Below are 23,405 nucleotides of genomic sequence, written 5' to 3' on the forward strand. Positions count from 1 at the left end.
CATTGATTTATATTTTGTATTAAGTAGCTAGCAACTAAATAGATCAAATAGATGTAAATAAAAGGTAATTAATTAATTAAAACACAATTAAACATTCAGAAAATGAAAGATGCCACTAACATATGAGAATAAATGTGAACAAGGAACCTCACATTTGCCTTTATTGGGAACTTGCAAGAAGCCATTTTGCTTCAATTACTGAATTTATGGGCTGATTGTGCTTGCATACATTAAGTCATGCTCAGAAGGTTACATACAATGTGTTTTGAAAGTAAACTCTTTGTTTCCAGGAAAACTATGTGACTTTATATCAGGCTAAGTAAATAATGTTTAAAATGTCAAAATCTTCAAAATCCTCTGCCTCTTACTGCCAAAAAACACACCAAACTTGTTTGCAAAGTCAGCCAGTAACACAAGGCAATCACTGATGAACCCAGATAAAAGCTTTCCATTTGTCTGCTTGTGTTTTTCTGCTGTGTCTTGAATTTAGCCTTTAGCTTGGTAATGTGTCACAAAATATTTCTTTATGGATCTGCCCCGACTCCTCAGAAAGAGTTTGTTGCCATGAAAAGAAAAACAGGGAGCTATAGAAACTATGCTGAAAGACACTAAAACCAGGCAGCTCAACAGCAAAAGGTATATTGACTGATTTAATACATGTTTTGTTCTTTTAAGTGTGCAAGTATGAAGATAATACTGATTATAACCATTGGACCCATCAACATAGACACAACTTTGATCCACTAAACAGCACAAACCTCGGCAGTCCATTTACAGGTATAACATCACATAAAACTCACACACCTACAGGTTTAGATTGGGCTTGAGAATGATGGTACCTGTCCATTATCAAAGTTGTGAAGAACAGAATGAAAGCACTAGCACCAATAATACTCTCAACTAATATATATTGATCTGAAATGGTCTCAACAATAAGCAGCCAAGCATTCAAAACTAGATAAACATTGTGTAACACTAAAGTTAATAAATCTAGACTGTATGACTCATTTTTCACCCAAAAAACAAAGTGAAATATCAAATAAATAAATGCATCACTACTAAAATAGATAAAAATCTATAAATATACATTTTCTTGGATGAATTTGATCTGCTCGAAACATTTAAGGCCAATCATTTTTGTTAAACATTCACTGTTATTTCCAAAGGTATCGTCACCGCCTTACTTTAGCATCTTCTATCATGCTGAACCAGCTGATGGCCCTGACCCATAACCACAGTTTAAACTTTAACACAGCTGATACTGGATGAAATGCAGTGTTTGTGCTGCGTGTATGAGCTCACGGCTTGGGGATATAACCACTATATACTTTCAGTGGTTTTCTGGTCACTCAAATGTCAACATTGAATGACTTAATTTCCTCCTATGATGGGCTACAGAATCAATATTTAGGTAAATACACCACTTATGTCTGACTGAAGCTTTATCCAAAAGGTTAAATGATAAATTTTTAGCTTACTGAATAATATTAAAAAGAAAAAAGAAAGCTGTTTGTTTCCAATATTGTATACTCAGAAATAAATTGTGTGACAAGAGTTTAACACATCTTGTTTACCTTTTTAATTTACTGCAGATTTTAAAATTGTCATTTGATACATTGTTTCTATAAAAACATGTCTTTACTCTCTGTAAAGTTTCCTTTTGGACAGAAGAGTAGGGCCTGCTAAAAAGAGGTTGAGGCCACAAGGTTTCTTTTTCCAGCTCACATCATTCAGCTCCTAATTGATCTCTTTTTCTCTATATGCTGTGCCATATTGTTTTTCATCCAATCATCCAGTGCATTAACACACAGAGAAGAAATAAAATTAAAAATGTCATCAAAGTAAGGCGCTCACAGTGAGGCCAGGTGGGGTTCACATACCCTGTAACTACATTCCTCCTCTGTTTAGACACCTCATCACACCTCCAGCCCTTATGGAAAGATAACACATCTAAAACCAGTCCGTCCACTGTACACATGTTGACAAAACTCAGTCATCTGACTCATGGTAAGACAAAACGAGCCAGAATGTCTACTGTTCTTGTTTAATTTCATCTTTGTTTATCAGATGGTGTTGGATGAGTATACACACTCATCTTCATTGACGCCCTGAATCAATATTAACACATATGCACACTTGAGCACTGCCCGTGAGTCTGAAAAAAATAATCTTACTAAATACAATGGCCTATAACACGCCACAGAGGCGTGTAAATATGTGATTGAGTGTTTGCTTAGTATGCTGTAGCATTGAATTGAACAATTTACAATGAAGATCCCTAAATGCATGAGCACTCTTTATTACCGTACAAACACACACAGAAAAGACACATTTACATGTAACTTTATTCTGATGAAATGTTCATATGCACAGTAAATATTGCTGTGAAATCACATAAAAAAGTCAACTTACATTCAGAGCAATGAGCTGTGTTATGCATAACTGCTTGCTTGAAACAATTAATTTAATGAACAGACCTTTGTCGCAGTTCTAGTATGTATGTATGCCTGTATCTTGTACCTCTACAGCAGTAGTCACACACCACCAATATGTCACTGGTGGAACTGAATCATATTTTATGGAGAAAATGTTTTTCAGCTGCTTTTATGTTTGACTCCTCTTGTGAATTAAACTGTTGTGGAGGCTCATGGTCTTACAACTTTTTGGAAAAGACACACATTCTTTTAGTTTGCCATTCTTAATAAGGTAACTATGTTCTTAGTTATGTCAATAAACTTGTAAAGCCTCTTCTGTGTGTAATTCTTATACTTCTGTTCCTGAAGGAACTCGATGTGTGGGAAATTACTGAATATTATATTGCTTCACTAGACTCAGCAAACTCTATCACTAGACAAATACAGAAATTATGTTTGGTTATTGCCATCATGTACATTCCTCTTGGCATTTTGTGTGTGCATTGTCAGCATGCGTATCCTCAGTTCCTGGTTCTGGGATGGCAGGATGGCACAATCAACTGTATATAAGAGCCAGACTTTCACTGAGAAGGAAGAACAGTAGGTAATTCTGCAACAGGTTTGAGATCAATACTTAATATTTTCTGTCCTTTCTTTAATGGGTTTACAGTCACTAAGAGTCATAGTTTCTCCCAATACAAGTCTTATTAATATATGTTTCTTTTTATTGAAGGTCATCATCTTTGACATCTGCATCAACTTCACCATGAAGATGCTAGCTGTGTCTGTACTTGTTGTTGCCATGATGGCTCTGACTCGTGGTGATGGTGAGTGTGAGTGTTTAGGCAGTGTTTGTATGAGTACTCTGAATATCTGGGGCTCAGTAGCTCAGTTTGTGGGGACTTGGCTTGGGCGCTGGTTAAAGTCCAGCACAGACCATAGTATGGAGTGTGGAGTGTGGAGAGGTGACAGTTTCACCTCCCATGCACTGCCGAGGTGCCCTTGAGAAAGGCACCCAACCCCTAACTGCTCCTGGGGTGCTGCTAATGTGGCAGCCCATCACTCCACTATCTGTCTTTCTACATTTGCATGTCCATCAGCCCTGCGTGTGCATGATTGTATGTTAAGGTCTGTGTGTGATTGTAAAATAAAAAACATTTCAAAGAATTTCTCCAATAGCGGATTAATAAAGTAAATCTTCTTATTGTGTTTAAGAGAGAAATAGATAGACAGAGATATAGAGTCTAGTTTTTTCAGCAAAAGTCACTTACTGTTGTATCAAACTGTCTATCTCTTCCAAAAGCAGAAGGCGGTCCTGAGACAGAATCAAAAATTCAAGAAAGTTTTTTTTTTCTTTACATTTTCGACAAAAAGAGATTCATAAAAAGTGGATGATTTTAAATGTGTATGAAAAAGTGGAAACAAAACCCATATAGAATTTTGTAGTGTACTTCTTTATTGTGTATGATTGAAAAGCAGAGCATATTGTTTAAATAGTCCTGGATATTTAAAAGAAGATTACCTAACTTAACTTGAAGAACCCATTATTGATAGTGTCCAATGTATAATGTAAATACATCTGGGCATTTTTGGAAATGTTTGATAAATACAGCTGCTTGCTAGGGATCATATCAGTCAGAGTTTAGGTGACCGAATGACAATGAATCAACTTGGAAGATTAATTTTACCATTGTATTGTCTATGCTGCTATACTGCAGCCTGATTTTGGCCCAGGATGATGTTAATGTTCCAGAAACAGAAAGAACTAGTGAAACACAATCATGCTTTTCAGACTCGTGTGATTTCCTGAAAGAGTTTGGTGCCATGAAAGAAAAACAGAAAGTTATAGAAACCAGACTGACGGACAGTGAATCCAGACTGAAGGACAGTGAAACCAGGCTGAAGGATGGTGAAATCAGACTGAAGGAGAGTGAAAACCAGATTCTTGAACTGAAGAAAAAAGGTAAAGTGAAACTTTTGCCCTGATTATTTTTAAGACTTCAGTGGAGAATTCTTTTGGGTATCAGAATAAACACAGTATAACAGTGTAGAAATACATTTAAAAAATAATGTGATCACAATGTTTTGCCTTACACAGAAAAAAACATGGTAGTGTTCAGTGCAGCAGCAGAAGGGAGTGGACACATTGGACCCTTCAATACAGATACAACTTTAGTCTTCAAAGCAGTGAAAACTAACATTGGCAATGCCTACAGTCCATCCACTGGTGAGTATATCATGTACTTTAATTTTTTTATTTCAAACATGTATTGTGTTGATTCTATGATAAGAAAGATGTGATTACTGCATTATGTAAATAGAGAGAGCACTTTAAGTGTATACCACCAAGGTCCGAAAACACTCCCCAAAAAGGATTCAAGGACTTCCATTAAGCTGTGTCAGATGTTGGAATAAAATGCTGTTTCCACAGGTATCTTCGCTGCACCTGTTCCAGGAATTTACTACTTCACCTTCTTTTATCATGCCGCTGGATCACAGGAAGTTTTTCTAACCCTCATGAAGAACAACGAGGATGTTGTCAGGACCGCTGATCACAGAACATCACATGACGGGGCTGATAACGGTGGCAATGCAGTGTTCTTGCAGCTGAAGCAAGGGGACCAGGTGTATTTGCGCTTACGTGCAAATGCACATGTGTGGGGAATGCAGTACTTGACCACCTTCAGTGGTTTTCTGGTCAGTCAGGTTTGAACAGGGAATAAAGAAATGATTTATTTGTCATTACAGTTACAATTTCTAATTTCTTTTAACAGATCTGAAATTATTATTATTCACTTTTAATTGATTCCTATTATTACAGCTGCTTTAAGTGCCCTTTGTACAACTTGGATGTGTACAAGTAACTATTAAACAGATTACAGACTATGTTACAGTGTGTTATCTGGAAAGTTAGATCAGAATTAATAATATACTTGTACTTATACTTGTTAATTATCTACTATCCACTTATCTTGTTTTTCTCTTCAAAATCAATAAAGTCAAACTCTTTTGTTGCATCTTAAAAGCATTCTGAAACATGAGAATGTAAAAGTGGTGTATGTGGTTTGCTAATCTCCATAAAACTAATTCTCAATCCTTTTATTTGCATATTTTACAACATGAAGAGTTCAAAACTCTAGCTGGATAAATAGATCATAATAAAAATGGAACAAACAATTATCAATAAGTTAAAGTGAGAAGTGACCAATGATTCTGACCTCTGCATTACAGATTTCCAACAAACCTTAAAGGACACATTTTGTGTGTCTTGAGGCAATTGGTAGGGGAATAAACAGCACCCTCTGCTGTGCCAAGCCTGTAATAACATAAAATGTGTAATACACATGTGTACCGAGTTGGTCCGGATTCTGGGATATGTTTTCATTCTAATCGCACGTGACCAGTTTTAGCACAAACCGCTAATTAGCTTATAACGCTAGTCAATGGAGCACAGAGTAACTTGAAAAGAAAGCTGTTTTTATACCACTAACAAGACTCAAAATAGCACCACACTTACACGGTAGCATAATGAGGGCCCCTACTTGTAAACCGAAGCATTGAGAACTTTGTAAGTCTACAGACAGTTTAGTAAAAAGATAGTTTAGAACAACAGTAGTGTTCACGTATACAGGCGGGCGCCATCTTGGGAAAACAGTCACGCGACCAGTCGAATTTGCTCAATATATCAGAAATAATCGCACCGATGTAAAACATAACTCGTCTAGTGTACTTACTCAGTGGATAACTGTCCATCTGGTCCCTCCGGTATGGGTCGCCGCCTCCAATTTATTTTCGGGACATGGAAAAAAGTTTCGAGCACAGCTCTGTTTGTCAGAGAGGGGAAATCTTCACACTGTACAAAACACTGCGTCTCTTGGGTGTCGCGACACAACAGGTCCCACGCAACACAGGCACTCCTCTTCGATGGCCATAGCTTCACAATGTCCGCAGGTACACCACCAGTTTCCCGAAGTACAAGGCTGTGTTGCGGCATTGACTACCGGTAGCTCTCTCTCTCTCGTAGCCCTTTCATGGAGCTCCTGCAGCTCTTCGTCTGTATAATCCGGCTCGAAAAGATAAGGACGTCCATCAAACTGAAAGGGTTCGTTGTCGATGTCTTCAAATTCGGTTGAATAATCCGCCATCTCTTCAGTGTGTATCCTGTGGAAGCACTAGTAGACTGGTAGTCTCTGTTGCGCTCAGTGCTTTCTTTCGGCAACAACGTGAGTTCACGTGAGATGGTGCGTTCAAGTCACATCTCAGAGAGTTGGACTGGTCACGACTGTTTTCCCAAGATGGCGCCCGCCTGCGTGAACGCTACTGTTGTTCTAAACAAACTGTCTGTACACTTACAAAGTTATCAATGCTTCAGTTTACAGGTAGGGGCCCTCATTATGCTACCGTGTAAGTGTGGTGCTATTTTGAGCCTTGTTAGTGGTATAGAAATAGCTTTCTTTTCAATTTAGTCGGTGCCCCGTTGACTAGCGTTATACGGTAAATAGCGGTTTGTGCTAAAACTGGTCACGTGCGATTAGAATGAAAACATATCCCAGTACTCGGTACACATGTGTTATTAACCCCAGGTTCATTTTGCGCCGGAATTGTCCTTTAACCTGCTGCTATGAACTAACACAGAGCACCAGCAACCTGCGAACCAGCTTGTTCGTCTTGCTCGCAACGATCTTTAACTTATTCAACCATAGTGACACTGCAGTCGTTACAAACTCATGCAGCCTTCCAAGAATATGGTGATATACAGTTGCCCAAGTCCGCCATCTATCTCCCTTCAGGTTTTTACTAAAGAGCATTACACTTGTTATGTTGTCTACTTGTTTGACACATGAATATCATCTACAGAAAGAGAAAAACCCTATTAATTTGTCTAGATACTAAATAATCTGACAGCCAAAGTCAATAACTGCTACTGTATGACAAACGGTTCAACTCTTCCAGATTCAGGGAGTGGATATGGGACAGATGCACCTACAAATGGTCAGTAGATGTGTTTTTTTCAGAATATCACTAGATTAGATTAGATTCAACTTCATTGTCATTGCACAAAGTACAAGTACTAAGACAACGCAATGCAGTTAACATTAACATTACCCTCACTTTTTTATTTGCCTTCAGGAAACCATCATGGTCCCAGTAATCCGCGTACATGTCATGACTTCTGTATTCACAACTTACTTACATTCGAAACTTGGGAAGAGGTGGAGGTAATCCTGATGATTTGAGTGCAGAACGTTTCTTTAGTCATTTTGTTTATTTTGCTTGTATTGACTCACACTCTTTGTATCCATAATTTGCATTGTCTCCTGAATCCTGGCAGTCACTCTGTCTCTCTGTCTATACCCACTGTATAAATGCTGTGAGGCCTTTCAGCCATATCCAGCCTCTGTGCAGGGTATGTCCTTCGAACAGAGTAGGGCTGTGGTACAGAGTGGCTCCAATGAGATAAGAACAACTCATGGATACGAACAAAAGTAAGACAAAATGTGTTTGTTTGTTGTTTGTTCTTTCATGAGGCCCATTAATGTCTCATTACTGTGTCAGGCTTTGGTTTTGCTAAGTCCTCTATCTTTGGTTCTCACAGGTAAAACATACTGGGATTCATTAGACAGTTACAGATATGTTTGTACCATGACATTCTGCTGATTCCTGGACAAACACAGAGGCATGAAGGATCTGTCAAAAGCACAGACGGTGGAGGATGTTTGTTTGTGTCTACTGTGTGTATATGCACTCATCTGTCTTTGTGTCTCATACGTAACCTGAAGGCTCTATATCTCACATCAAATCTTAATTTCTTTGCTATCGCTGTAATGCTACTTAAGGAAAGAAGAGACAAGCAACATAAACAGGAGCTGCTTCTTAAGCTTTGTGCTGTTGATAGCAGATTGAATGGTTATGAAAAGAATGGCTTTTGCACAACTTTATTCTGCAGTCTTTTTTCCATCATGCATAATTGATAATTAAAAGGCTCAAGCATTGAAACACACTTGTTCGTGAGTTTTTGTACCAGATATATCCTGTATCGCAAAGAGCTCCATAGCAACATTCCTGTAAATAATAGTGAACGCTACAATTCTTGGGAATACCTTGTGGTAACCTTGAAAGAATTTAAGTACACAATTTGCAATATGTTTTCGAACTCTGACTTTGATGTTACACAGATTTCAGTTCAATATGTTCAGTATAGAAAGAAAAGGAAATATGAATGATACTATAGATCACCCAATCTTGTAATGAACCAGTCCTGGACCAGAGCAGTGCAGTCGAAACTACAGTAACATTATCCCAGATGGTCTCCTTCTTTATTCTTTCTTCTCCTCAAAACCAATACAACAAACCTCTTTTGGGGGTTTTGTATTAAATCCTAAAACATAAGAATGTAAAAATGGTGTACATGCTGTGTGCTTTGCTATTTTTCCTTGAAACTGATTCTCGATCCTTTTATTTGCACCTTTTACATTATAGATTATTAAAGCATAGAAATGGAACAAACTATAAGTTAGAGTGAGAAGTGAATGAATTTTGAATGTGTGTTTCCACTAATGATTCTGACCTCTGCATTACAGATTTCCAACAAACCTTAAACGACACATTTTGTGTGTCTTGAGGCAACTGGTAGGGTATTGAACAGCACCCTCTGCTGTGCCAAGCCTGTGCAGTGAATCACTTCAATGTACATATTGGATTTAAAACATAAATGGAAACATAAAAGCAGAAACACAAAACACCCAATGAAAATTAAAAAGAACAGATACATATAGGGTGACAGGGTGTGGTTGTAATACTTTCCTGCTCTTCCATATGCAGGTGGCACTCCTGAGACAGAATCAAAATTCTAAGAACGTTGTGAGTGGATGTTTCTTCACATTTGTAAGATGATGAAAAATGCATGTCTGCACACACAGAACAGATACCACAAACATTTTGAAACAAAGACAAAAGAGACTCAAAAAAGTGGATGATTTTAAATGTGTATGAAAAAGTGAAAACCCATATAGGATCAATTAAATTATATATATTAAGTGTGCTGCTTTATTGTGTAATGACTGAAAAGCAGATTCTAGGTTTATGTTCTGTAAATAATCCTGGAATTTGAAAACAAGATTACCTGATGCAGTAGTAGTAGTAGATGCAGTGACTTTCCTACATATCGGTGAAACGTGGCGCCGGGGCTGCTGTTTTTTTTATCCTGTACGGGGCGCTACACACACGACAAACGCGATTTTTGGTATGTGAGCTTCAGGCCCCACTCTACACGTGCCCTGTGAATTTCATATTCATAACTATTACGGTCTCCGCACAGTGATTTACCATGCCACCAGAGCAGAGAAATTGTGCACGATGCTTGGACCCAAGTTTGGTGTCAATCGGACATACCAATGTGGAGAAATGGTCCACTTCCTTTTTGACGAAAAATCTACAGGAAGTTGGAATTTTACAGCGTTCTTATTTTTTGAAATTTCAAAAATGTTCAAATTACTCTTTTTGCCAGGGTGGTCCCCAGGTTCTAGGTGAAAAATTTCATGCGGATTGGACAAAACGTGTGGGAGGAACACAAAAAAGTAGTTTAAGGACATTTCGTGCTCTAACGAAAAAAAATTATATGTGGAAGGCGGAAGTGGGCGGGGCTTATATGGGGAGATTCAGCTCCATTCACAACGCGTGGATACAAGGTTTATGAATGTGTGACAAACTATGCAGAAGTTATTAGCCTAAACTCACTTTTATGATAGTAGCGCCACCTAGTGGCCAACCCGAAAGCGACGCATAGAATATCCCCATTTTTACCAGGCCTGACAACTTTGCCAAATAAAATTGACTTTTCGTATATGTTCAGGGGGGCAAAAATGCAGTCGAAGGGGGCTAAAAATGAATAGGTAAGAAAATCGAGCAAAAACAATGGGGACCTCCAGCGGTCGCTGGCTCAGTCCCTAATAAAGTGTCCAATGTATAATGTAAATAAAATCTGAGCATTTTGTGTAAAACTTTGATAAATACAGCTGCTTGGTAGGGATCATATTAGTGGTCTCTACCACAGTAGTAAACACAGCTGTTCACTTAGGGGTGTATAACCTGAAAACTATCAAATACATAATTTCAATATAGATATCAAGATATCAAAGGTTAATTGACTGCCAGTAAATGTTCTCTCTGCACATCCACTGAAACAGTAAACAGATAATTTGCAACAAGATAAGAACTGCCAAATGTGATATTAAAAAATAACAGAGCCTTTATAACAACATAAAAGCAGCCAGGGGGATCATATCACTCAGAGTTTAGGTGACTGAACGACACTGAATCAACTTGGAAGATGAATTTTAATATTGTATTGTCTATGCTGCTATACTGCAGCCTGGTTTTGGCCCAGGATGATGTTGATGTTCCTGAAACAGAAAGAACTAGTAAAACACAGTCATGCTTTCCAGACATGTGGGATTTCCTGAAAGAGTTTGGTGCCATGACAGAAAAACAGAGAGTTATGGAAACCAGACTGAAGGACGGTGAAACCAGGCTGAAGGATGCTGAAACCAGACTGAAGGACAGTGAAACCAGACTGAAGGACAGTGAAAATCAGATTCTTGAACTGAAGAGCAAAGGTAAAGTGAATCTTTTGCCCTGATTCATTTTAAGACTTTATTGGAGAATTCTTTTGGGTGTCAGAATGAACACAATATAACAGTGTAGAAGTACATTTTCAAAACACTGTGATCACAATGTTTTGCTTTACACAGAAAGAACCATGGTAGTGTTCAGTGCAGCAGCAGAAGGGAGAAGAAACTTTGGACCCTACAATACAGATACAACTTTAGTCTACAGAGTTGTTAAAACAAACATTGGCAATGCCTACAGTCAATTCACTGGTAAGTAAAGACTTTTTCTATAATTTCTTAATTTACAAATAAATACGTAACTCAACAGTCGCTTTCTTGACTCTGATTGGTTGTTGTTGGTTGTAAATGGCATTAGGAGCGCTGGAACAAGCCAGAGGAAGCAGATTTTTTTTCACAGATTTTCTGTCTCATGTACTGCTGTCAGGATAAAGTGAAAATTACAGGAAATGTGACAAAAAAAGGCAAAAAAGCAAAGGGAGCAAATTCTTTTTAATAACTTCCACTGGGTCCTTCTCCGTTCCACTATAATCTAAATACAGAATAAATTTTACCTATGCTATCAGAATGGCTTCAAGTCTGATAGTGTTGGTCAGTATATGTCAATACACCATCGAGATAACCAGGAGATGAATTGCTATGAGGATAGGACATTTTACACAGACGCTACCGGATGCAGAGGATGGATCTGATAGACTTTCATCATCCTCTGACTTTTCATTTGGAGTAAATAAGGTACAGAGATTCCCAGAGGATGAACTGTAATAATACTGATCCCTTAACTTTTCATCTAGGGCCATCATCAATTGTTTTTTAGTTTATGACCAAATACTAGCAAAAATAATGACATTTCCTTTTTTGATTGAAATTGTGAGGTTTCTCTGAGAATAACAGCCTGAGAAGTCTGTTGGAGGAAATTTTGTAATCCTATCAAAAAAAGGGAAACATAATAAGAGTAATTATGGAAATACTTGAAATATAAATAAATGATTTTAATAAAGAAAAAAACATACATGCATTTTGAAATGGAGTAAATTAATGTTTACTGTGAGATATAGCAGGAATTTCAGGAAATCAGTGATCTGTGAATGTTTTTATTTTAAACATGTATTGTGTTGATTATGTGATAGAAAGATCTGATTACTGCATGATGTAAATGAAGAGAACACTTTCAGTGTATTCCACCAAGGTCCGAAAACACTATCCAAAAAGGATTCAAGGACTTCCATAAAGCTGTGTCAAATCTTTGAATAAAATGCTGTTTCCACAGGTATATTCACTGCACCTGTTCCAGGCATTTACTACTTCACCTTCTTTAATCATGCTGGAGCATCACGGGCAAGTGCTCTAACCCTCATGAAGAACAACGAGGGTGTTGTGACGACCTATGATTACGCAACATCACATGACGTGGCTGATAACGGTGGCAATGCAGTGTTCTTGCAGCTGCAGCAAGGGGACCAGGTGTATGTGCGCTTAGGTGCAAATACACATGTTTGGGGAGACAATTTCATTACCACCTTCAGTGGTTTTCTGGTCAGTCAGGTTTGAACAGTGAATAAAGATATGATTTATTTGTCATTACAGTTTTAAAATTTCTGTAACAGAAGAGTATTCAAATGCTATGTTCACTTTTAATTGATTCCTATTATTATAGCTGCTTTAAGTGTCCTTTGTACAACTTGGATATGTACAAGTAACTATTAAACAGATTACAGACTATGTGACAGTGTGTTATCTGGAAAGTTAGATCAGAATTAATAATAAAACCTCATCTGAGAGCTAATACTTAATTATCTACTGTCTACTTATCTTGTTTTTCTCTTCAAAATCAATAAAGTCAAACTCTTTTGTTGCATCTTAAAAGCATTTTTGAAACGTATTTGTTTTTTTTATGAAATCCTAAAAGATGAGAATGTAAAAGTGGTGTATGTGGTTTGCTATTTCTTTATAAAACCAATTCTCAATCCTTTTATTTTCATATTTTACAACATGAAGAGTTCAAAACTCTAGCTGGATCAAAAGATCATAATAAAAATGGAACAAACAATTATGTGATGTGAATCATTTAAATTTACATATTGGATTTAAAACATAAATGGAAGCATAAAAGCTTTTCAGCTCTTCCAAAAGCAGAGGGCGATCCTGAGTCAGAATCAAAATTCTAAGAAAGTTGTGAGTGGATTTTTCTTCACATTTGTAAGATGATAAAAAATGCATGTCTGCACACTCAGAGAACAGATACAACAAACATTTTCAACCAAACACAAAAGAGATTAAGAAAAGTGGATGATTTTAAATGTGTATGAAAAAGTGGAAACCCATATAGAATCAATTTAATGATCAATGTTATGAAGTTTGCTGCTTTATTGTGTAATAACTGAAAAGCAGATTCTATATTTATGTTCTTTAAAAAGTACTGGACTTTGAAATCAAGAATTACCTTATGCAGTAGCCATGAAAATTGACGAACCAGTTATAAATAAAGTGTCCAATGTATAATGTAAATTAAATTTGGGCATTTTGTGTAAATACAGCTGCTTGGTAGGGATCATAACACTGGTCTCTTCCACAGTAGTAAACACAGCTGTTCACTTAGGGGTGTATTACCTGAAAACTATCAAATACATAATTTCAATATAGATATCAAGATATCAAAGGTTAATTGATTGCCAATAAATGTCCTCATTGCACATCCACTGAAACAGTAAACAGATGATTTGAAACAAGATAACAAAGTTAACTGCCAAATGTGATGTTATTGTTGCGCCCTGAAAAGGGAAGTGAATGAATGAAACGTATGGACACGATGCTTCTCTTCTGGAAGCTTCATTCAGAATTTATTATTTACAAAATTATACTTACAAAATTATACTTACAAATAGTATCAGATTAGAAAAACATAAAATATTCAGATAATCAATAAACAATATTTCAAATATCAAAATGATATGTAATTGCAATAAACCAAATAATATCTAATATTAAGCAATTTAAGCCTTTTGACAGTTAATTAACACTATAAACAAAAACATCCCTTACTAAACATACACATAATCAGTCAGTTATAAACACAATATGCGCTGTGCCTGTGATCACGTGACGCGCTGTGCCGGTCAGAGTTTAGCTTGCTGCAAATTAGCATCTCAATTAGCGCCACTCAAAAACCCGAACATTAATGCCCAAAACACCACACTCAATCGGCACATCAACAAAACATCATATTGAACATATTTTACCCTGCCAATAACATCAACTCTATAAATACTCTGAACATTCTATACCTAAAAAGGGGACTGAATGAATGAAACGTATGGACACGATGCTTCTCTTTTGGCAGCTTCATTCAGAATAAGGCAGAGCTCCCCCTTTCAACCACTGCAGGCATAACTAATCGATCACAGGTGGTTTCTCACAAAGGGATCAACGGATGATCACTGATTAATTCAACTTCTGACAGGTAAGTATCCTTATGCCATTAATTTTCAACTCTGTTAATTAAACTTCTTTGACAGGTAAGTATCCTTATGCCATTAGTTTTTAACTCTGTTAGTTAAACTTTTTAGCATGTATTCTGTATTCATTGCTTTTTAAACAACTGTTTTTTTTTTTTTTTTACATAAAATCATTCTATCACACACTCCCCAGCTTAATTAGATGTCATCCCGACATCTCAACGTTCATGAACCAAGAGTCCTCAACATAACGATAAGTATAGATGAACTGCTTATACATGACCCTACTCAATTTCGTGATATTTTCTCTTCAGTTAAACAGTCTCTTTCTGTACTGACCAGTCCACACCTGTGTCATGCCTAATATCTCTGCATAAGTACAGGTAAATTTGATACAGATTTGTCCACATTGGCTGAACTTCTCTATATAGTACAGGCTGATACTGGTAAAGCATTTCATTTGCATGTGCTGCACTATAACATGTTGGAGTCCCAAGTTGGTCATAGGTGAAGATTTTAGGAGCTCTTCTATCTCTCCTCTGCAAGTCATGTCTTTGTTCCCTGTCGTCCTCACCTGAATCTGGATCTGGGGAATCTGGAATCTCGTCCTGTGTTTCTCCCACTGGTAGTAGATCCTCACTCTGATCACCTTCTTCTTGCAGCCCATTCTCCTGCTATATCTCAGGCTCATTTGTGTTTGTTAGGAGTCTTTCTTCAAACACTGGCTCATCAGTGCTCAACACTGAAGTTTCCTGGTCATCCTCTTGTGTATCAGCATGCTCCATGGTCGTTTCCGCGCTGGGCACTTGAGACTGTATTACTGGCTTGATAGATACTGGCTTTACTGGCTAGTACTCACATTCATCATGTTCTTCTTCCTCTTCCAGATTTGCATTTTCTGTGGCTGACTTTGTTAGTCTTTTCTTTTGCTTGGATGACTCTTTTGGCTGGATCTCTAAGGGTAAGTGATCACACGGTAGCAACAGATTGCGATGTATGACTCTTGACCTTCCTCTTCCCTGCTCGGGTTTAACTTCATAGACTGGGATGTCTTCTCCAACCTGGCGTGTTAAAACATGAATGTTCTCTTCCCAGTGATTACGCAGTTTTCCAGTGCCTCCTCTAGGTGTCAGATTTCTCACAAGGACGCGGTCACCTGGGCAAAACACTGAACTTCTCACTTTTACATCACAATGTCAGTTGCTTCTCTCGGTTGACTTCTTTGCATTCTCTTGTACTATTCCATATGCTTCCTACATTTCTCGTTTCCATTTCTCCATGTATGCTCGATGGTCTGTTTTTCCTGTCTCTGAGGTGAGTCCAAACAGGAGATCAATAGGTAACCTTGGGGACCTTCCAAATAGAAGGTGAAAAGGGGACAAGCCTTTTACCTCACATCATGTGCAGTTATATGCATAGATCAACTTGTTCAAGGATTCTTTCCAGTTTGTCTTCTGTTTATCTGTGAGTGTCTTTGTAACAGTGTTCGATTAAAACGCTCGACTTGGCCATTCCCTTGTGGGTGATATGGTGTCGCCCGCGACCCTAATACACCACAGTTCTTTTTCAGCTGGGCAAAGAGCTGGTTCTCAAATTCGCCGCCTCGATCATGGTGAATCCGCGTCGGCAGTCCAAACCTCAGGGCATAATCGTTGAATATGCGATCAGCAATTGTTTTGGTAGACTTGGAGGCTGTAGCATGGGCCTGTGCAAAACGAGTGAAGTGATCAACTATTATCAATATGTATTCGTATCCACCTTTACACTTGTCTAAGTGGAGAAAATCTATTGACACTAGTTCAAATGGCTGTGTGGTAACGATGCTGGTAAGAGGAGCCCGTGTTTCTTTGCATGGTGTCTTTTGTTTCAGGCAAGTACATATTCACATAATGTTCAATCTCCTTTTGCATGTACGGCCAGAAGAATCTGTCTCTGATCAGTGATGTTGTACGATACAATGCCTTGATGGCTTCCTGTGAAGAATGCCATCTTCGTCAAAATGGAGTCTTTCCCATTCATGCAGCAGACACTTACTTTGCATACTGAAGGTGTTAAGTCCATGTCCTGATGGCTTGTTGTCTGTCAGTTTACACTGCATTACTGAACCAATGTTCTTGTCATCTTGCTGTGCTTGTTGAATCTCAGCAGCTGAGAATGCTTTGTGTGTCGCTTCATTTACTGCTGTACACTGTACTGGGCAGACCCCTGGTGAGCTGGTGTCTTGAGACTCAACAGCTTTGGTTGTTGCTGCCACACAATCTGATGCCAACTCTTCAGTACACTGTGTCATCATCTCTTCAATGTTTACAGGCATTCTTGACAGACTGTCAGCATCCACATTTTCTTTACCTGGTCAGTACCTGATAGTAAATTGAAAGTCTGCAAGCTCTGCTACCCATCTGCATCCGGTTGCGTTGAGCTTGGCACTTGACAGGACATAAGTGAGTGGATTATTATCACTAAACACAGTAAAAGTAGGAGCATAGTACAGATAGTCTCTGAATTTATCTGTGACTGCCCACTTCAAGGCAAGGAATTCCAATTTCCCTGAGTTTTGCCTGTAACTTGTCTTATGCTAGTCCTGTGTCGTGGCACATTGTTGTCTTCTGGCATTCCTTTTAGCAAGTTATAAAGTAGTCCTGCGATGCGGGAGAAATTCTGTATGTATTGTCTGTAATAGCTTAACAAGCCCATTATGGCTCGTAGCTCACCTGCATTGTTTGGTCTCTTGTCTTTCAAAACTCTCACAGCAATAGTGTCAGCTGGATCAATTTTGCTGCCTTCTGCTGAGACGATTCTTCCCAAATAGCGGACTTCATGTTTGAGTAATTCACACTTACTGGGTTTTAACTTGATCCCATGTTTTCTCAACAGCTGGAGCACCTTTCTGACATGATTCACATGGTCCTCAAATGACTGACTGTACACAAGGGTGTCATCCGAGTAGGGGATACAGATGTTGTCTCGCACCTCTTCCAGACACTCTTCCATGCAGCGTTGAAAGGCTGTGGGTGCATTTATCAGCCCGAATGGAATCCTTATCCATTCATACAGACCCCACAGAGTCACAAATGCAGTCAAAGGCCTGCTGTCTTCATCCATAAAGCCCTGATGTTAGGCCTTTTCTTGGTCTAACAGTGAAAACCATGAGTGGCCACCAAGACTGTCAAGGATGTCCTGCACTCGAGGGATTGGCTGTCTGTCCGGGTAAGTCTTTTTGTTTAGTTCCCTGTAATCTATGCAAAGATGTAGGCAGCCATCTTTTTTCCTTACACAGACAACAGGTGTGGCATACGATGAGTTGGACTTCTTCACCCATCCCTGTGCAATAAAGTTGTGCAAATAGTCTTTCATCTCTTTATATAGTGGATTTGGTACTGACAGGTAAGTGCGTGCTACAGGATCCATGTCCTTCAATGATATGCTCAACTTCAGCTTCTCAATACATCCAATGTCATCATCTGATTTAGAAAAAGAGGAGCACTCTCCTCGGAGCATGTTCTGTGCTATTAATCTTTCAGGTTCACTCAGATGACTCAAGTTAATTGGTGGAGTCCATGGAATGTCGGTACTTTGCTCACTTTCTGCATTCACTTGACTCACCGACACTGGAGGAGGATGATTGGGTCTCTCGAACACTGTGGCTGGATACACAGCCTGAACTTGCTGCACGGTGCCCACAACAGTTCTTCCTGACAACTCAATATCATGGTCAGTGGGATTTTGCACATCGAGAACAATGTAAGGTGAAACACCACTTCTGAGTTTTATCACTAAACTCTAGGCCTTCAGCCCACTGAGGATTTATGTCAGGCTCAAAGAGAAGTGTAGTGTCTTTTTTCAGTGGCCGTGTCTGTACCTTACAGTCTATTTGAACAGATGTGTGTTTGGGTACAATGACTTTCTCTCTAGTTGTTTTCACAACATAGTCACATGACTGTCCCACAGTCACCAGATCAATGAAGGCTGTAACATTTTCTTTCTGAAGGCAAGGGAAAGCTGTTCTCAATGTCTCATGCAACTGCTCTGTTCTCATAACATCTGGTTCTCCTATTGTGCAAGTTTTTATTATTTGCTTAATGACATTAAAGCCTAGGATGGGCTGTGAAAGACGTCCACCTTTCATTACTAGCATGGGGACAACAGGTTCTTTGGGGTCGGCTCTATCTGCAGCTAATCCAAAAGTGACCTCAATGAAGCCCTCATACGGCATGTCCTGTTCTTTTTTTTTTTTTTTTTTTTTTTTTTTTTTTTTTTTTTTTTTTTTTTTTTATTTTTTTTTTTTTTTTATGGTTTTTTTTTTTTTTTTTTTTTTTTTTTTTTTTTTTTTTATTTTTTTTTTTTTTTTTTTAATTGGGGGGGGGGTTTTTTTTTTTTTTTTTTTTCCCTCCGGGCAAGGAACCCCCCCCAAAGGTGGTGGGGGGAATTTTTTTTATTTTCCCCTCCCCCCCGGGCCGGGGGGGGGGGTTGGGGGGGAGGGGGGGGGGGTATCCTGTGCTACAGGTGTGGCAAGATACTGTGTCTGTGCTGGGTTAGGCTGTTGAATTGACTCTCTAATTTGTGCAACTTCAGCACCAAGATTTTTCAGCAGTGCCATTTCAGTCCGCATTTCTTTCAGTTCATTTAGTACATCTGGCTGAATTTGCTGGTGTGTTCCAGATTTGGGTTTTTAATTTTTTATCTGCAGGTGTGTCATGAGACTGAGCTGCGTGCACAGTGGTTGGCCGATGTTGGATAAGTAGTTTATTTTTATTTTGTCTCTCTGCTTCGTTTGCACAAGCAATGTTGAGTTTCTCAATGAGCAGCTCATCACTTGTTGTTGTTTGTTGCAGATATGGCTGGAGGTCGCTCCTGATGCTGTCATTCTGCAGGCCTGTCAGGACGATATGGAGAAACATGCTCTGGACAGGATCATATCTGAGACCAGATTCTGCTTCCTGTGAAGCAAACAGGATTTTTTGCCTCAAGTCTAGGGCACGGATCAGGAAGTTTTGTGGGGTTTCCTTATTACTTTGGACCTCTGAGGTAAGTTGCTTGTACAGTTCTGTTGCCCCCTTTCCTTGGTAATGAGATCTGAGGATTCTTCTCAAGGTAGGTAAAGTAAGATTGTTTTTTCCCTCAAGGTTGCTGCGTAATTGTAATCCTGGTGCTATTACTCTGATCACTGCATCAACTATTTCTATTTCAGGAAATCCCTTGCTAATGCCTTGCTCAATTTGATGTGCTAGACTGGAGAAGGTAAGCTTGTCTCTTTGTCCTTGCTCAACAATCTGGCCTGCTATTTTGAATTCTCTGTTCCACAGAAGTGAGAGACAAGGTTGGGGGGTCAGTTGGGCAGGGGCGTGTTCTTGTTTAGCACTGCTAGCTTCCCCACTGACTGATGTCTTGGCTCCGCTGACTTGACTTTGTTTCTCTTGTAGGGATAACGCTAATGCTATTTGTAGTGTCTATCTCTTTTTTTAACTGCTCTGTTTCTGAAGGCTGAATAACCTGCTCTTTCACCAGGTCTGTCAGTTTTCATTTGAGGCCACATGTTCTGTTGCACTATTTTGAGCAGCCTGTTGAAACTTGACGATTTTATCTCTCAACAGCAGTAGTTCTGCCATCCCCCAAGTCCTTTTAACTCTTCTCTCTCTAAGTGGCTTGTGACATGTGAGATGAGAGAGGAGCGACTTTTACCTGATACCTTTTCACAGGTGGGACCAGCAATCGTTAGAAAATCACAAAGTTCAATCAACGTGTCTCTTGTTAGTGTATACAGAGCTCCACCAGTTTCTAGTTTTAAGTCCTCTAGCTCCGAAGAATCCATTTCCAATCTCTGACCCGTGGACCTCTGTGTGATGAAGAACCTTCTCCCTGCAGATTAGACAACGCAGCTCTCCTGGTACCCGTGGTTGACCTCAGATTGCATGCAAGTCTCTCTCCGCAGTTGATGAACCACCACACACTCTTGTCCACCTCGGCTGTAGATGTGGAGGGTTGAATGATGATCGGGGACCTCTATCTGGGACAGCTAGCCCTCGTCACATTCATCCCAGCGGTGCCTCCAAGATGGTGCGCCCTGAAAAGGGGAGTGAATGAATGAAACGTATGGACACGATGCTTCTCTTCTGGCAGCTTCATTCAGAATGAAGCATTGTGGCCCGAGATCTCCCCCTTTCAACCTCTGCAGGCATAACTAATCGATCACAGGTGGTTTCTCAGAAAAGGATCAACAGATGATCACAGATTAATTCAACTTCTGACAGGTAAGTATCCTTATGCCATTATTTTTTTAACTCTGTTAGTTCAACTAACTCTGTAAGTTCAACTTTTTAGCATGTATTCTGTATTCATTGCTTTTCAACAAACATTTTCAACAAAAACACAAAACAGATTCCAAAAAGTGGATGATTTTAAATGTGTATGAAAAAGTGGAAACCCATATAGAATCAATTCAATGATCTTTGATATGAAGTGTGCTGCTTTATTGTGTAATAACTGAAAAGCAGATTCTATATTTATGTTCTTTAAAAAGTCGTGGAATTTAAAAACAAGATTACCTAATGCAGTAGCCATGAACATTGAAGAACCAGTTATAAATAAAGTGTCCAATGTATAATGTAAATAAAATCTGTGCATTTTGTGTAAAACTTTGATAAATACAGCTGCTTGGTAGGGATCCTATCAGTGGTCTCTTCCACAGTAGTAAACACAGCTGTTCACTTAGGGTTTTATTATCTGAAAACTATCAAAAACATCATTTTAATATAGATGTCAAGATATCAAAGGTTAACTGACTGCCAGTAAATGTTGTCATTGCACAACCACTGAAACAGTAAACGGATAATTTGCAATAAGATAACAAAGTTAACGGTCAAATGTGATATTAAAAATTAACAGAGTCTCTATAAACAACATAAAAGCCGCCAGGGGGATCATATCAGTCAGAGTTTAGGTGACTGAACGACGCTGAATCAACTTGGAAGATGAATTTTACCATTGTATTGTCTATGCTGCTATACTGCAGCCTGATTTTGGCCCAGGATGATGTTAATGTTCCTGAAACAGAAAGAACTAATGAAACACAGTCATGCTTTCCAGACATGTGTGAATTCCTGAAAGAGTTTGGTGCCATGACAGAAAAACAGAGAGTTATGGAAACCAGACTGAAGAACGGTGAAACCAGACTGAAGGACGCTGAAACCAGACTGAAGGACAGTGAAACCAGACTGAAGGACAGTGAAACCAGACTGAAGGACAGTGAAACCAGACTGAAGGACAGTGAAACCAGACTGATGGACAGTGAAAATCAGATTCTTGAACTGAAGAGCAAAGGTACAGTGAAACTTTTGCCCTGATTAGTTTTAAGACTTTATTGGAGAATTATTTTGGGTGTCAGAATGAACACACTATAACAGTGCAGAAGTTAATTTACTAAATAATGTGATCACAATGTTTTTACACAGAAAAGACCGTGGTAGTGTTCAGTGCAGCAGCAGGAGGAAGAGGAACCATTGGACCCTTTAATACAAATACAACTGTAGTCTACAGAATAGCTAAAACAAACATTGGCAATGCCTACAGTCAATTCACTGGTAAGTACAGACTTTTTCTAGAATTTCTTAATTTACAAATAAATATGTAACTCATCGCTTTCTTGACTCTGATTGGTTGGTGTTGGTTATAAATGGCATTGTTTTTTTTTTTTTGGAAGCAGATCCGTGAATGATAACGATAAACTAAAGGGAGAACAATGTGTTGACATCACTTTTAACGTCTGAGGCTCACCTCCAGGGCTCAGATCCTCTGGTTCTGAACCCGTTCCTCTAATGTGTGGTTACGATGTTTTCATGTAGAAGTGGTTCATCTAGTACACTTGCTAATAGATTCTAATTCGTGGGATTTTGGAAAATTTCATCTCCTCTAATTGCGTTGCGACGTTCCAGAACTGAGAGATATTGTTTTGAGTCTAAAATTACTATCAGCTCCGATATCCAAGTATATAATATTTTTCCAACCCAAGGCCCATTTTACAACAAAGGGATACACAAGTTGGAAAAAGTCAAAGGTTTAAAATACTCCTTGTAGTATTAAAATAGTTTGCTGGAACCACAGTACACCTGTTCAAAGGTAAATTTAGGGTGCGTAAGGACTGAAAACCCTTTGTCAGTGCAAACTGTGAAATCCCAAGTAAATGCGTGCACATGTTTGTTGCTAGGTTGACATAGCTTTCTGAAATGTGCGTCCATCGGCGTTGGGCGGTTAATGATTAATGATTAAGACTTTAATCGTTCCACTTTACATTAAGTAATTCGGTTATGTTATGTGAAAACTGTTTGACTATGAAGAAAGTTCTTGTGCGGCCGCGCCCAAGAGCAACTGCTGAGCGGTGAATAAGTCGAAACTTTACTGATACGACATTGTACAGGTTAAATATAAGTCTCCCCTTCAGAGAGTGAAGCGTCACCACTGAGTTAGTAACCTCCCAAAAGTTGGGGTATATCAGAGGGTGGAGCGTCACTCTTTCCTTTATCTTCTCTTCGGCTCGCTTTTCTTCTCTCTCTTAGTCAACTAATAATTATTGTCCCGCCATTTGTTAATTTCCGTCTGTTGTTGCTCAACTTCGTTAAGACGGTAATTTCCCGTGAATAGGCGCCCTGAGCTTGCTAAGTACTTTATTTTAAGGGTAAACACAAGATTTCTTCTTTTATATTTTGTAGTCTTATCGTAGAAATATGTACATGCCACTACAGAAGTGAATTTAATCAGTTCTGGACTTTCTTGGGAGATTGTATTGTTTTTAATCCTCCAGTTTTCTTCAAACAAGAAGCTGAATGGGTTGATCAAGCTGAAGACTAACTTCTTCACTCTAGACATTCATCATCAGCCAGAGAGAGACTCGAGTGATTGACGCTCAGAAGACGATA

At 38.7% G+C, this 23,405-nt stretch overlaps 2 protein-coding genes across 8 annotated transcripts in view; both read left to right on the top strand.

Moving 5' to 3' along the window:
- The first annotated feature begins 3,002 nt into the window (after positions 1–3,002).
- On the top strand, positions 3,003–5,439 carry LOC127363983 (complement C1q tumor necrosis factor-related protein 3-like). The gene is made up of 5 exons (XM_051401016.1): positions 3,003–3,014; positions 3,148–3,241; positions 4,207–4,377; positions 4,513–4,641; positions 4,846–5,439. The coding sequence occupies exons 2-5, from the start codon at positions 3,181–3,183 to the stop codon at positions 5,124–5,126; spliced, it is 642 nt and encodes a 213-aa protein (XP_051256976.1). The 5' UTR covers positions 3,003–3,014; positions 3,148–3,180; the 3' UTR covers positions 5,127–5,439.
- Positions 5,440–10,753: 5,314 nt separating this feature from the next.
- LOC127363979 (cerebellin-1-like) overlaps positions 10,754–23,405 on the top strand; it is a 41,035-nt gene continuing 28,383 nt past the window's right edge. For 2 of the 7 annotated variants that reach the window (XM_051401005.1, XM_051401006.1), the window contains exons 1-2: positions 21,409–21,813; positions 21,945–22,073. In XM_051401005.1, the coding sequence (XP_051256965.1) occupies positions 21,465–21,813; positions 21,945–22,073 (478 nt within the window). In that variant the 5' untranslated portion in view covers positions 21,409–21,464. Of the gene's footprint in view, positions 11,030–21,408; positions 21,814–21,944; positions 22,074–23,405 lie in introns of those variants that run through there. The other 5 variants (XM_051401007.1, XM_051401002.1, XM_051401004.1 and 2 more) reach the window with 5 other exon arrangements.

This window comes from Dicentrarchus labrax, unplaced genomic scaffold, assembly GCF_905237075.1.
Source record: "Dicentrarchus labrax unplaced genomic scaffold, dlabrax2021, whole genome shotgun sequence".
NCBI classification, from domain to species: Eukaryota; Metazoa; Chordata; class Actinopteri; family Moronidae; genus Dicentrarchus; species Dicentrarchus labrax.